This window comes from Phlebotomus papatasi, chromosome 1 (assembly GCF_024763615.1).
Source record: "Phlebotomus papatasi isolate M1 chromosome 1, Ppap_2.1, whole genome shotgun sequence".
Lineage (NCBI taxonomy): Eukaryota > Metazoa > Arthropoda > Insecta > Diptera > Psychodidae > Phlebotomus > Phlebotomus papatasi.
The window spans coordinates 108,188,834-108,202,633 of NC_077222.1; the positions used below are offsets into that span (position 1 = coordinate 108,188,834).

General features: G+C 35.4%; 3 protein-coding genes and 1 non-coding gene across 6 annotated transcripts; 3 read left to right on the forward strand and 1 right to left on the reverse strand.

Moving 5' to 3' along the window:
* The first annotated feature begins 1 nt into the window (after nucleotide 1).
* On the forward strand, nucleotides 2-1,432 carry LOC129799151 (uncharacterized). Its single transcript, XM_055842827.1, has 2 exons — nucleotides 2-85; nucleotides 286-1,432. Exon 2 carries the CDS (start codon nucleotides 291-293, stop codon nucleotides 1,341-1,343), a length of 1,053 nt encoding a protein of 350 aa, XP_055698802.1. The 5' UTR covers nucleotides 2-85; nucleotides 286-290; the 3' UTR covers nucleotides 1,344-1,432.
* LOC129800132 (small nucleolar RNA U43) lies at nucleotides 143-217 on the forward strand. The gene has a single exon (XR_008751604.1). It is a non-coding gene; the product is annotated as a small nucleolar RNA U43 (small nucleolar RNA).
* On the reverse strand, nucleotides 1,364-8,184 carry LOC129799158 (ras-related protein Rab-4B). 3 transcript variants are annotated; one of them, XM_055842835.1, is made up of 4 exons: nucleotides 8,036-8,184; nucleotides 7,862-7,942; nucleotides 7,309-7,779; nucleotides 1,364-1,606 (listed from the first exon to the last, which is right to left on the reverse strand). In XM_055842835.1, the coding sequence occupies exons 1-4, from the start codon at nucleotides 8,049-8,051 to the stop codon at nucleotides 1,410-1,412; spliced, it is 765 nt and encodes a 254-aa protein (XP_055698810.1). In that variant the 5' UTR covers nucleotides 8,052-8,184; the 3' UTR covers nucleotides 1,364-1,409. The 3 variants fall into 3 exon arrangements, with proteins under 3 accessions (XP_055698810.1, XP_055698812.1, XP_055698811.1); XM_055842837.1 differs by having other exon boundaries at nucleotides 7,314-7,779; nucleotides 8,036-8,183; XM_055842836.1 differs by having other exon boundaries at nucleotides 1,364-7,779; nucleotides 8,036-8,183.
* Nucleotides 8,185-11,313: 3,129 nt separating this feature from the next.
* LOC129799166 (ATP synthase subunit s, mitochondrial) lies at nucleotides 11,314-12,144 on the forward strand. Its single transcript, XM_055842844.1, has 2 exons — nucleotides 11,314-11,484; nucleotides 11,546-12,144. Exons 1-2 carry the CDS (start codon nucleotides 11,430-11,432, stop codon nucleotides 12,070-12,072), a joined length of 582 nt encoding a protein of 193 aa, XP_055698819.1. The 5' UTR covers nucleotides 11,314-11,429; the 3' UTR covers nucleotides 12,073-12,144.
* Nucleotides 12,145-13,800: the final 1,656 nt, after the last annotated feature.

A 13,800-nucleotide genomic window follows, 5' to 3' on the forward strand; every position in this document is an offset into this window, starting at 1 on the left:
GACTGCAGCGCTCTCTGGCGTAAAATTGACAAACGTTCATTTCCGGCAAAGCCATGGCCCGTGGCTGCACGAAATTCTTCACGAGGTAAGTTTTTCCCTATTTTCCCATTGAAATTATTAATTTCCCTGCAAGAAATTTATTGTGATGAGACCCTATATCAATGGTTAGAACACTGGATGAAAAATCTTTGATTAATTCCTAGGGCGGACTGATAAAATCAATTTCGCAAAGAAGTCTTCTGACCACGAGGCTTTTGAAACTAATCATGGGCTTCTCTTTTGCAGATACCATGTGGAATCAGAGGGATTTAAAAGCACCACCACTGGTGACCCTGAAATCATCCCTACCGGCACGTGAAGTTCAGGAAATTCGGAAATGCCTCGAAGGGGCAAAGAAGTGTCTATCAGTGGAGCCTTTGGGGCCTCCTGCAGCCAGAATCTCACGCTTAATTGCCAGAATGTCCAGTCAATTTCGCTCTACGGTAGGATTCAAAGCCCTGAGGAAGATGAATGTTGCCCTGTTGAGGGCGAAGGAGGTCAAAATGACCGATTGCATTGATAACATCTTGGCGTGCTTCCCTGGCTACGTAGCAGAGATCCAGGGGAAGATTCCCCTGCCTTCTCGGCAGTACTTTCAGTATGTTCTGCTGAGGATGATGGGATTTGCCAAGATCCTCTGCAGAATTGTCTATTTAGCCAAGGATACTGCGAGGTTTTTCCTGTCAACAATGAATTTGGGGCACTTTATGGAACTGATAACTATCCTCCTGGCCACAGTGGCTGAAGTCTGGAAAAATAGTAAGAAACTCTGCAGAGCCACTGTGCAGATGTACAGCAAAATGCATCCAATGCGAAAGCATTTTTCAAAGACTGACCAGGATTTTCTCAAAGGATTCAATCTTCCTAACCGACTAGACGAATGGCTAGGAGAGGATTGGGATGAGATAATCGAAGAGGAAAAGGCACCCTTGACACCTAAAAAACCTGAAAAATCCCTACTCGAATTCAGTGACGAGGAAGAAGAACCTTTCGAGAAGCTTCCGGAAATAAAACCTGCCCCCACCAAAATGGAAATTGAAGAAGAAACAGGGATTCCCATCGACAGAAAAACCCTCTCTACTCATACGCAACACTCAGTCATGGACAGGAAATCCCTGACAAAATTCCTTGAGGCTGAAAACAACTTCCGGCTCAAGAAGGACCCCAAAAGCCTAACCCTAGCAATCTCGAAGAAAAAATGGCGGAAGTTCCAGCAACAACTTGAGATTGCATCGAATACCAAATCAAAGACTGACCTTTTGGTCTTCTTCAAGGTCCAATGGACCAAACTCCTCAAGAACTGAACATCAGGCAATGCCATACATTTTATGTACACTGCTTTTTATTTTTCTCAAATACATTGATTATAATTATTTAATTACAAAAAGAAAAATCGTGTTTTTGAAGTACTCAATGGAATATTTTTCTCTTGAAACAATCTCTAAAAAAAAAATTGCAAGAAATCTTATCGCATTCACTTTCAATGCCTTTTGTTTATTAGACTTTCTCTCCTTACCAAATATCAAGAGAATTTTCACAGGGTGTCTCGAAATCTTCCGTAAATAATCTGCAGAGTTAAAATCAATAAATTTTTCTTAAATTCTCTTTGTGAGTCATTCCATATTTGCACTTTGAATTTTTCTTGCTTTTTTTTTCGTGCTTTTCTGGCTTTTCTCTCGTCTTTTGGGAGAACATTAATTCTTGCTTTCAGGGACGGAATTACAATTAATTTTGATTTTTTCCCTAATGAATTTCAAATTTCGATGGAGAAAAAGATTAATAATTGTTAATGAGCTACAAGAATTCCCCGCGGGTAAAGAATATTCATTCCATTATGCTTCTTTCAGTGTGTCTTAATTTTTCAATTTTGCAAACGAAGACTTCAGAAAGTACAATCATTTTCTTTCTTGATGCAGGTTATGTTCAGTCTAACCTCAAATAATTAATTGATATTTTATTTACTAAGAAAATTAGGTGCATCATCGTGCATCAATTCATCTTAAAAATGTTGTTATGCGGCTTCATTAAGTAATTTGGAAAATAGGCTAACTCAAATAGTTATAGGTTATGTCTATCATAACCTAAAAAGAAATCTATAAAAAGCATTTTAAAGAAAACTAAAACAATTTGACGAATTTGACTCACTTTAACTGTGCTTTCTAATACTTTTTTGTATTTTAAATTGCATTAAATCGTAAAATCATTTTTTTTAGGTTAAAATCTTACAAAAATTGAGATGATATGGCGCAAATAGAACTTCTTTCCTAAAATGCTCAATTTTTCTTTAAGTTTACTTTAACGGCGTTAAAAATTTTCCAACATTTTTCTTGCATGTTTTCAAAGTACATCGAATCCAAACTTGAGATTCTATTTTAGGTTAGGATTTATAAAATTTTTGATTTTAATGCAACTTTCAATAAAAATTCGATAGAGTAATCTCACATTCCTAATAAACCTAATTATAGAGTAAGAAAATGAGGCCCATAATTCGAAATATTGTGGGTTATATCATGGCTAACCTTAATAATTAAATTTATTTAGAGGCAGAAAAAACAATTTGTTATTTTTCGACTGCGATCCATAACCTTTAAGTCGAATTAAGTTCTAATCGTCATAAGAATCTCTAGTTTTTGGTAATTGTGATAAATTGATTATCCTTATGAATAAAAAAAATAGATTAAAGTAATTTTCCTTTTATTTCTCTGTAAAATGGATAAAATTATGAAAATAATTGCTTATTTAGAGAATTTTGAAACATAATTCTATTCAAAGTTTATAGGTTATGTTTAATCTAACCTCACATCCTTAATTTTTTTTTGACTTAAAAGAAAATTAAGCCCTATCATTCCATAGTAATTTCCATAAAATGATTTTTAGTAGACTTCATTTTCCTATTTGCAAACATGGTTAATTCGCAAAGTTGTTGGTTATGTGAAGCCTAACCTATGAAGAAAAATGTTAAAAGCATTTTAGAGGAATTATGAAGACTTTCATGTCTTCGAAGACTGCAATCTTTTGAAATTCAAAAAAATTGACGCAGTTTTGAAAAGAAATTTTTCAAAAATGGTTAAGAGTTCATTGTAGGTTAGAATATAAAATATCAGAATTTATGGAATTTTTTTTAAAGAAATCCGATTCAAAAATGCTCAATAATGCCTCAGAATAGATCAAAATTACTCTAATAAGAACCTCTATATCTTTTTTAGTTTGCGTTTCCAGGTTATGTCAGATATAACATAACCTCACATGTTAAAACGCAACCTTTTTTCAAAATTCACAATCCCGTTTTTCGTAAAATTTAGAATTTTTGTCAAGATAAATTATTTTGGTATACTTTGACTTCAGATTCCGACACTTCCTTCCATCTTATAGATTTTCTTTGTAGGCTAGAATTTTTAAAATGACTGTTTTTGATAAAATTTTAAAAGGTATTCTATTCTATATAGTTCAAATTTGTTATTAAAATGGTATGAATTATCTCAGGTATCTTTTTCAGCTATATTGACTGACTTTTTTTCTTTTTTGAGGTGGATAATACAACATAACCTCAATTATTATAAAAAGCGTTTTATTAAAAAAGAGGCTGCAAAATCTTCCAGCTTCTTTTGCTTTTTATAGAATTTAGACATTTTTTGAGACAATTAAAACAATTTATTTTGTTTTAACAATATAAAATTCCAGCAGTTTATTAAAGTTTGAATCTTTCAAATGCCGGATTAAAAATAAATGATCCAAAATTTTGAGCTATTTAGAAAAGGCTAATTTAAAATTGCCTTTCTTGAAGTAAAAACCGACTTAATGGTTTCTATAAACAATATTTTTCAATAGACTTGCAAGGGTATAATAAGCAAGCTCAGAGCAATAATTAAAATAATAAAACAATCAAGGTATAATCTTTTAACCTATTTTGAGAGGCCTTCGATGGCTCTTAACGTGACCATCATTAAAAGAAGCATAATGGGTCTGACTCAATATTATCTACCTGGAACTGCAAACTAAGCATATTTTTATCTAAATCAATTTATTATTGCTGCCTTTTGAGAAATGCCCAAAATCCCCGTCTAGACATTCTCTAATTGCAATGAGTTTCATCTAAAGTTCAAATATATTTATTCCCTAATAGAATTATTAATCGTCTATCAAAGAGGAAGTTTACTTGTGTTTATAAGATTCTGCGGAATTTTCTTACAAAAATACTTTCTGTTCTTCTTTGAGTATTCGCTGCAACAATCAGCCTAAATACTTATTAATTTTTTTTTAACCTTATTATCTAACTCTAAAATCACCTAATACTTGAGGACTTTTCTTAGAATATTTGACACACACAATTGTACCAGGTAAAACGGGGAATTTTGGGCAATGTCATCTGAGGGGTGAATGACTTGACTCACGTACAACACTGAGCGGCAAATCGATGATGATTTGGTGTTCGAAATCGGCAAAATCTTTGAAAAATCAAAAGATCGGCACGATTTTTGCAGAAATACAGATTAACAGGATCTTTGCAAAAGACGATTAGATCGTCAAGAATTTTGAGAATTTAAGTGATCGGCAAAATTGTTCTAAAATCGACAGATCGGCAAGACCTTTGCAAGATCAGACCGTTTATTAACATTTCGGCCCAATTTTTACAAAATATTAACAGATCGTAACGATTTTTGTGAATTAAAGCAACCGACAGAATATTTCCAAAAAAGATCGGAACGATTTTTGCAGATCGATACGTAGTCAAGATCTTTGCAAAAGATTGAGAAAATGGCACGATCTTTCCTAGATAAACATATTGAAGCGACCTTTGCAAAATATTGACAAATCGGCACACGATTTCTGCAGATATCAAGACCGCTAAGATTTTCGCGAAAGATTGACAAATCGGCGTGATTTTTGAAAGATCGCTAAAATCTTTGCAAAATCGAAAGATCAGTAAGATATGAAGATCACTAAGATGTTTGCAAGATTTGATAAATCGGCACGATTTGCAAAACATTGGTAAATCGGTACGATTTTACGATTTCTGCAGATGTCAAGACCTCTAAGATCTTTGCAAAATCTTGACAAATAGGCACGATTTTTCTAGATAGAAAGACCGCCAAAATCTTTGAAAAGATTGACAAATCGGCACGATTTCTGGAGATAGAAAGACCGAGATAGATCTGGATAGATAGACTAACATCTTTTCGAAATAATGTCAAATCGGCACGATCACAGTTTATAATAAGACCGCTAAGATTTTAGCTAAACATTGAAAAATCGGTAAAATTTCTGCAGATATTAAGACCGCTAAGATCTTTGCGGAAGATTGACAAATGGGCACGATTTTTCCAGTTAAAAAGATCGCTAAGATCATTGGAAATATTGACAAATCGGCACGATTTCTGCAAATATCAAGATAACCAAGCTGTTTGCGAAAGATTCACAGATCAGCACGATTTTTCCAGACAGAAAGACCGCTAACATCTTTGCAAAAGATTGACAAATCGGCACGTTTTCTGCAGATATCAAGACCGCTAAGATCTTTGCTAAACATTGACAAATCGGTATGATTTCTGCAGATTCCAAGACTGGTAATAACTTTGCTGATGGCTGACAAATCGACACGATTTTTGCAGATACCAAGACCGCTAAGGCCTTTGCGAAATAATCTCAAATCGGCACGATTTCTGCAGATATTAAGACCACTAAAATCTTCGCTAGAGATTGACAAATCAGCACGATTTTTCTGCAGATATAAAGACTGCTAAGATCTTTTCTAAACATTGACAAATTGGTATGATTTCTGCAGATTCCAAGACCGTTAAGATCTTTGCGGAAGATTGACAAATCAGCACGAATTCTGAAGATATCAAAGACCGCTAAGATCTTAGCTAAGGATTATCAAATCGGTACGATTTCTACAGATTCCAAGACTTTTAAGATATTTGCTGAAGACTGACAAATTAGTACGATATCTGCAGATATCAGAACCGCTAAGACCTTTGCGAAATATTGTCAAATCGACACGATTTTTCCAGATAGAAGACAGCTAAGATCATTGAAAAGATTCACATTTCAGCACGATTTCTGCAGATATCAAGATCGTTAAGATCTCTGCGGAAGATTAATAAATCAGAACGATTTCTGCAGATATTAAGACCGCTAAGATCTTTGCTAAACATTGACAAATCGGAGATTTCTGCAGATATCAAGACCGCAAAGATCTTTGCTAAAAAATGCCAAATCAGCTCGATTTCTGCAGATATCAAGATCGTTAAAGATCTTCGGGGAAGATTAACAAATCGGCACGATTTCTGCAAATATCAAGATCTTTAAGATCTTTGCGGGAGATTGACAAATCAGCACGATTTCTCCAGATTCCAAAACCGCCAAGACCTTTGCAAAAGATCGACAAGTCGGCACGATTTCTGCAGATGCCAAGACCGCTCAGATCTTAACGAAATATTGTCAAATTGGCAAGATTTCTGCAGATATCAAGACCGCTAAGATCTTTGCTAAACATTGACAAATCGGCACCATTTTTGCAAGGTCGCCAAGATCTTTGCAAAATCGACAAATCAGTACGATCTTCGCAGACACAAATGCCCAAATCGGCAAGAATCGGCACTCGAATAAACCGTTAGCGACAGTTATTCACCCCTCGATTTTTTTCTCAATTGCCTGGGAGCATCTCAAGAGAATTAATCTTTCCATCATGTGATTCTTAGAAAAAACGATAAGAAGTCACGATATTTTATTTATTTAAAATATTTGCAAAAATTCCGCCTTCTTTTTTCTACTTCTACGTGCAATGTATATTCTAAATTAGAATAAAGTGCTGTGAATAAATGCAGCAAGTCGATTATATTTCGTTTCTTTTGGAAATGACTCACAAAGAGATGAGATTTCTTTTCCACTCGAGATCACCTTTTTCCTCTTGCCTGACCACCCTGTGGCCCAATAGAATGCCAAGAGAGGAGATAAAATTAATGATTTTTCTTTTTACCACTACACTTTTCCCAACAAGAGTCACAACTCACAATTGCAATCAATATAAAAATAAATTAACAAGTCGTTTTTCCTCCACGACTCAACCACAGAAAAAAATGTGCCTAAAAAATTAACATTTTTTCCGCCTTCCGGGAGGGAGGAATTGGAGAGTGGAAAAAAGAATTGGAGGAAAAGAGGGATAGAGGATTCCGTGTGGAGTTCTTTGTGACATTTAGGTATGACAGACACATCCGGGTGTCCGGGAAATTCTCTGTCGCGTCTGAAGATTGCGCAGAGCTGAATCACCGTACTGAATGCCACTGCCAATGCGCTCAGGATCCAATTCACCGGTCTCAATCTTGGCCAGGATTGTCTTTGAGCACTTGAGGAAGGCCTCCTCGACATTCTCTCCTGTCTTTGCACTCGTCTCCAGGAAAATCAATTCATTCTCTTGGGCAAATGTACTAGCTTCCAAGAATGTAACCTCCCTCTCCTCCTCGAGATCCTTCTTATTTCCCACCAGGAGGATCACAATATTTGGACTGGCAAGGGTTCGGGCATCATTGAGCCAATTGGACAGAGCATTGAAGGATTCCCTGGATGTGGTGTCATACACCAACAATGCACCAGCTGCTCCACGATAGTACGATCGTGTGACAGAACGGAATCGCTCTTGACCAGCAGTGTCCCAAATCTGAAGCTTCACCGATTTTCCACCCACATTCACAATGCGACTTCCGAATTCCACGCCAATGGTATGCGAGGAATCATCTTTGACTGCAAAAAGAACAACCAAAAGGTCAACCCCATTGTCCCACCACTCTGACAATATCTTTCCCACAGCGCGCTCTCTACTCACACTTGCTCTCAATGAAATGATGGAGCAAACAAGATTTTCCAATTCCAGCACTTCCAATTATGAGAAACTTGAACAGGTAATCTGGCAGAAGAGAAAGAACAAGGAGAAAGACAATTTGCATTTGACTGGATTTTGTCCACATTTCCACCGACGCAAAAGCCCATTTGGACTTACCATAAGATTCAGACATTGTTGAAGCAACACTTTGAGATACAATTTCACAAAAAAATTCACTGTAATCACGCTAAAATCACCTTTTTTTTATAATTTCTTCATCACCGTGCGTGTCTGAAAAATATTTTGACAATCCAAGCACAATAAAACGCGATGGCAGAGCTGCCAGTGGACATTTCTTGTACTACTGGAAAATGGAGGGGAATGACCTCGTCCTCTTCACATGGGGGCACTGCTATAGGCTTTGGCTCAAATATCACTTGCACAGAATTTCTTAAAAACAAACCTCATATTGAATATTTCAAGTTTAAATAATTTCTTTTATGGTCTAGGTCTCATTTGGCTACACTAGTATACTAGTATACACATTCGAACAAAGTATCAGAATCAGAAATACTGGAGATAGAATGTTCATTAGAAACCATCTCCTTACACAACACTGGGGTATTGTACACGAACCTTAAGGACAAGATACCTATTTTAGATAAGTCAAATGTGATCTACAAAATCCCATGTGAATGCGGTAGATCATATATTGGGAGAACCTCACAGAAATTATCTACAGGTATTAAACAACACAAACTCACAACCAGAGACATCACGAAAGAGTCTTCATCACTTGTACGCCACTTGCGAGAACAGGACCACAGATTTGATTTCGATGACGTATCAATTCTGGACCAGGCACAATATTCCCACCAGTTGAACGTCATGGAGTGTTATTATATTCAACTCTATCGAACGGGATCAGTCAATTGTCGCCAGGAGGGAGCTGAGCTGCATAATTGCTACAGTCCAGTGATCTGGGAGGCGTCCAGAAGATTGTTGCTCTAAGTGTTTAGTTTCTCTGTGACAGTTTATGGGTTTTTCCTTATTAGTCCTAAATGTGTAACTTTTTTACCTTGACTAAGGTGTCTAGCATGTTAGAGTGAGTTTTGGTTGAATTTTTCATTTTTCAATTTAGTGTTTTCGTTAAACTTTCAAATATTTTCAATTATTTTATTAGAGTCAATAGCCCAGTTACTTTTCCTTGTTTTTCAATTAACTTTCAATCGTTTCTACATATTTATTTTTGTATTCAATTTTTTTCTGTCACAGAGCCTGATGATGGTATTAAATATACCGAAACGTTGCTGATTAGCATAAAATAGACGCTGTTTAAATTTTGGACTGCATTCCGAACCCCCCCCCCCCCCAAGTCATTCTACAATTCTCAGTCGTTAAATTATCTTCACATCTCCTTACAGATAATTAATTACAAACACCATTCATTTACATTGTGTAACTATCTAAGAAAAGAATTTGTCACTTGGAATTCAAATTACGAAAGAAAATGAAGGAAAATATAATCAAAATGGAAGCAATATGAATTTTTCTGATCAAAAACTTTAAATGACTTTCCGCGAAGCGAGAAGAGGACAACAAAATGTATTACTTGATTAGAGTCCAAATTGCTATATGGGCTACCCTACTGGTGAGGCATATATACGAACACTCTCGCACCTGTCCGCCGCTCACAGAGATGTGCTATTCGCATCATTCTCTAAAAAAGAGTAGAAGCGACTCATTGTGGCATGGGTTTCGCGAATTATCTATACTAACGTCAGAATTTTTTTTAAAAAAGGCAATTTTTGACAAAAATTGCTTCTAGTGAGTAGGCACCATTAGAAAGAAGATCAGGAACGAGATATGAACCTACCGCCCGTTCCCTTCTTTCAACAAGATCCTCCCTCTGGATTGCTCGCGCGTATATCCTTACTTGTCCGAGTCTAGTCACTAACTAATTCCTTCTTTTGTCCGTTTCTTTATTAGTAATCTCTCTCTATTAGCGATCCCCGCTGAAGTCCAGGGGTGTCAAACACTTATCATGTATAACCCAGCGAGCCCAGTTAGCTAAAAAAAAGCAGCATTTTCATCTTATTTTAGCTGAGTCGATCAGCAAAAATATGCTGACCGGTCAGCAGTTCTTAAATAAAAAGTGCTAACCAAATGGAAATGGCACTGCCTCGCAGGTGTCATTTTGAGGTCAGCAGAATTCAGCTGAAAATATATATTTTTCAGCTACATTGAAATGGGTTAGCATTTGGTGTTCGTTGGGGAGTGCAAGAGGGAGGAAAGTGGTTATGCCATGATGTTGTCCTACCATGACACACAAGTGAATAGGTCAATATCAAAGGATGTCAAATAGTCAAATTCCAGGTTTGGCAGTCGGCAAATCTGGGGTTTAAAAACTGTATTAAATTTTGACATATAGCGCCAAAATTTGAAATGCAATATTTTTAATACGAATTGATTTTCTGTAACATTTCTTTAAGGAGTGTTGCTTGAAACCTTGTAGATAGTTTATCGTTTTTGTTTTCTCTAAAATCATCTAAAATCAATAATACATTTTAAAATGAATAAAAAAAATATAGAGCAGCTTTGGATAATATTTCGATCACCTTGATTCTCATAGTTTCCTTTACCCTTCCGGAATTCTTCTAAAGTCTTTTTCCCGTCATCTAATAGTTCGTAGAAGTGACTTTTTTTTTTTCTTTGCATTGTATAATTTCTAGAGAATAAGTAAAAATCATGGAAAGAAATGGGCGAAAGTGCAAGCTGGAACGAAATTTGGTACATCTCCCCTAAAGTGAGATAGTAGAGAACAAAGAATTAGACCGAAATTCCTATTTTGACTTCAACGGTTAAAGGAGTTATCACAGAAACTTAAAATTTTAAGATGATTCAAAATAACTTCAGTTAGTATTCGGTCAAAAGTTATTTTTTTTTACTTTAAATAAGATAATTTCTTAAATTATTATATAATTTTTTAATGACGAGAAAGAGGACTTGACCCACAAAAATTGATTGAAATGTACTAAAATAATAAGGTAAAAATCTGCCAAATTAAAGTCTTCCTAAAATATATTTATCATACACTGGCAGTAAAAGCGAAAAGATTCTTATTTGAAAACTCAACTTATTTCGTTTTCACTTACGGATTCTTAAGATAATTAAGTGTACTTATATACTGAAAAATCAGAAAAATATGCTTCACTTTTAAAATCCGTTTTTTTTTTTTAAATTTTTAAAGGAAAGTAAAGTTCAACGGATACCTATTGACACAAACGACCAAAACAGATCAATCAAAATTTTAACTATCGTCCTATCTTTAATCACTTCTGCCTAATTTAAAATCGCGTAAATCATAATTGGCTTTGGATTCCCACAAAAATAGATATGCAAATCTGTGATTCTACTTTGACCACAAAAGGTATCCCTGCTCTTACATAACTGTTTGGCTTACCCTCTTGCCTTGGAAATTTTTTCAAACGCGCAATTCAAAACATTTAGGAAAACGCCGGATATACTCGAGAAAACCATCTGAAAAGCAACAAATTCCTACCTCCTGACCATGTTCTGCACAAAAGTAGTTCATCCAGCCCTGCGTGGGAATCAAATCAGTGGACGTGAGTATTTTTTTCCGGGAATAAAAGGGATTTTCTATGAGGATTTATTTATGATTGGCAGGAAACCTTTTTTACTGGGTTAACATAATCTTCAATACCGTGGACAAGAGACGCTTGAGGAAGGTTGGACCTGATCGACTCTGTGCTGAATGGGTGCTGAAAAATGGCGGTGCTGTGAGATTCTGTGAAAGCCCAAACAACCTCCTGGACAACTACAATCTCCTGCCTCCTGAAGACACCTCAAAGGTCACCCTGAAAGAGATCAACGCTACGAACAGTGCCATCATGACGATTGGATTTGCTCATTTGGAAGGCTGCTCAAAGATTGACAAAATCATCATTGAGAATTGCAAATTCGTGGACAATCGCGGATTCCATCACCTTGCCAAAGCCAATGAATCCCTGAAGCACCTGGAAATTGGCCAATGTGCCAATGTCAGCGATTCAGGACTGCTCGAACTGAAGAATTTGAGCAAATTGCAGAAGCTAGTGCTGAAAGATCTACCAGGAGTGAAAGATTGGCCAGGATTGGAAGCACAGCTGAAGACTCATCTCAAAGACTGCCAACTTCAATTTAAACCAACTTGACAGAAAACTTTCTATATTTACACTTAAAAGAGATACTTTTTGAAACCAATTTGTGAAATCTTAAGAATAATATATTAAAAAAAAATCTTACTAAACACACTTTCATTTTTCTTTCGAAATTATCTCACTGGGTGGTTGTTTGCCTTTGTATATCCTTCTTGTGAATGTTGATTTATGTACAAGAAACACAAGAGAGGAAGATTTTCTTTTTAAATCTTAAATGAGAATTCCTCGCTAATATTTTTTTCTAATAATATTGGGGCTTTATATTCCGGATAACCATAATTTTATTTATAAATTTAACGTTTTGCAGAGAGATTGTATTGGGGTTACTGTGAGAGGTATTCTTAGAAATGTAATTTAGGCCACGCCCCTTCTTTAAAATCATTTTTAGAGGTCAAAGTCACAAAGAAGAAATTTTAGAAGAAATGATCACCGGGATGGTGTCTTCGGATTAAGGGAAAATGGTATGTTGTACAAGACAAGTGTCTTGGCTAAGTCGTAAGTACAGTAGACTTTCGTTCAATCGGCTCTTTTTTAATCGGGCGAAAAATTTTGTTGACAATTTTCACGTTTAATTATGAAGCTAATTCGCTCAAATTCGCTGTAGTTCTTCCTATTTTATCGTGATCCTTTATAATTTAGGGCTTTTTGTGGAATTTACAAAGGCTTTGACGCCCAATTCTATCGCTAAACCGGATGACATTTTGCCCCATATTCCCGATTGAGAGAGAGTCTACTGTACATTTTTATTTGCATAAAATATCGTTGATGTCCGAAAACTCAAAACTTAATTTCGAAAATTCAAACAAAATTTTCTCAGGGTTGTAAAAATTTATCAAATTCAGAGTAAGAAGCTGTCAAAAGGAGTTACTCATAAATGATAAAGGGATTTAATAATGTATCAAAATTAATAAGAGCTTTGTTGCTTTGATTTTCTCCTCTTTACTTCGAAATTCGAATAGGAAATTACATCAGTCATCATGCGTATCATGCGGACGAAATGAGAATTAAAAATGACTTTTCTTCGGAATTCGAAATCGCTCTTGGAAAAATTAAATTTGGTCAGTAAAAAATTAGAAGCATTAAAATAATCATGTATAAGTTTTGACAATGCGAAAATATTTTTTTTTTTATTTCCCATTACAACCATTTTAGATGACAAAATTTTATAAAAGACTGATTTTTTTTAAATTGGTTTAACAGACAAAAAATCAAGAATTTTTGTGAATTCAAATGATTTTCCAGCATAAAACACTTTTTTCACATTAAGGCTATAATTCTTGTGAGAATCACATATCAAATTTGAACTAAGCTACTGAGGGATGCTTATGCCCTAGACAAACTTACGACTTAAGCCGAGAGACGACTTAATGTAATTATGATTAAAATAATGATTTCACTAAATTCCCTTCAGTTTCCCACTAGCTAAGACGTTTACCGGCATAAGCCTAGACAAATTAGTTAAAAACTGATTGGAATTTAGTCGAATCATTATTTTGATTATAATTACGTTAATCCATCTCTTGGTTTAAGTTGTAACAGTGTTTAGGGCATTACAGAGCAACGAAATATTTATAGAGAGATATTTGACAGTTTTCAGGAAAAATTAGTGTAGGAGCACTAAAGTCTTTCCCGACCGATTTGGAAACTGAGTACAGCTGTCCTCTTAGGTAGCTTTTTGCTCCAAAGCAATCAATTTTGTTCATAGAGGAACTTCCTATCAAA

Coding starts and splice junctions, on each gene's coding strand:
- LOC129799151 (XM_055842827.1), top strand. CDS start 291: ATGTGGAATCAGAGGGATTTAAAAGCACCACCACTGGTGACCCTGAAA.
- LOC129799166 (XM_055842844.1), top strand. CDS start 11,430: ATGTTCTGCACAAAAGTAGTTCATCCAGCCCTGCGTGGGAATCAAATC. Junction 11,485..11,545: donor TGGGAATCAAATCAGTGGAC/GTGAGTATTTTT, acceptor TATGATTGGCAG/GAAACCTTTTTTACTGGGTT.
- LOC129799158 (XM_055842835.1), bottom strand. Junction 7,780..7,861: donor TCATTTCATTGAGAGCAAGT/GTGAGTAGAGAG, acceptor TTCTTTTTGCAG/TCAAAGATGATTCCTCGCAT. Junction 1,607..7,308: donor TGGCAGTGGCATTCAGTACG/GTGATTCAGCTC, acceptor TTAACTCTGCAG/ATTATTTACGGAAGATTTCG.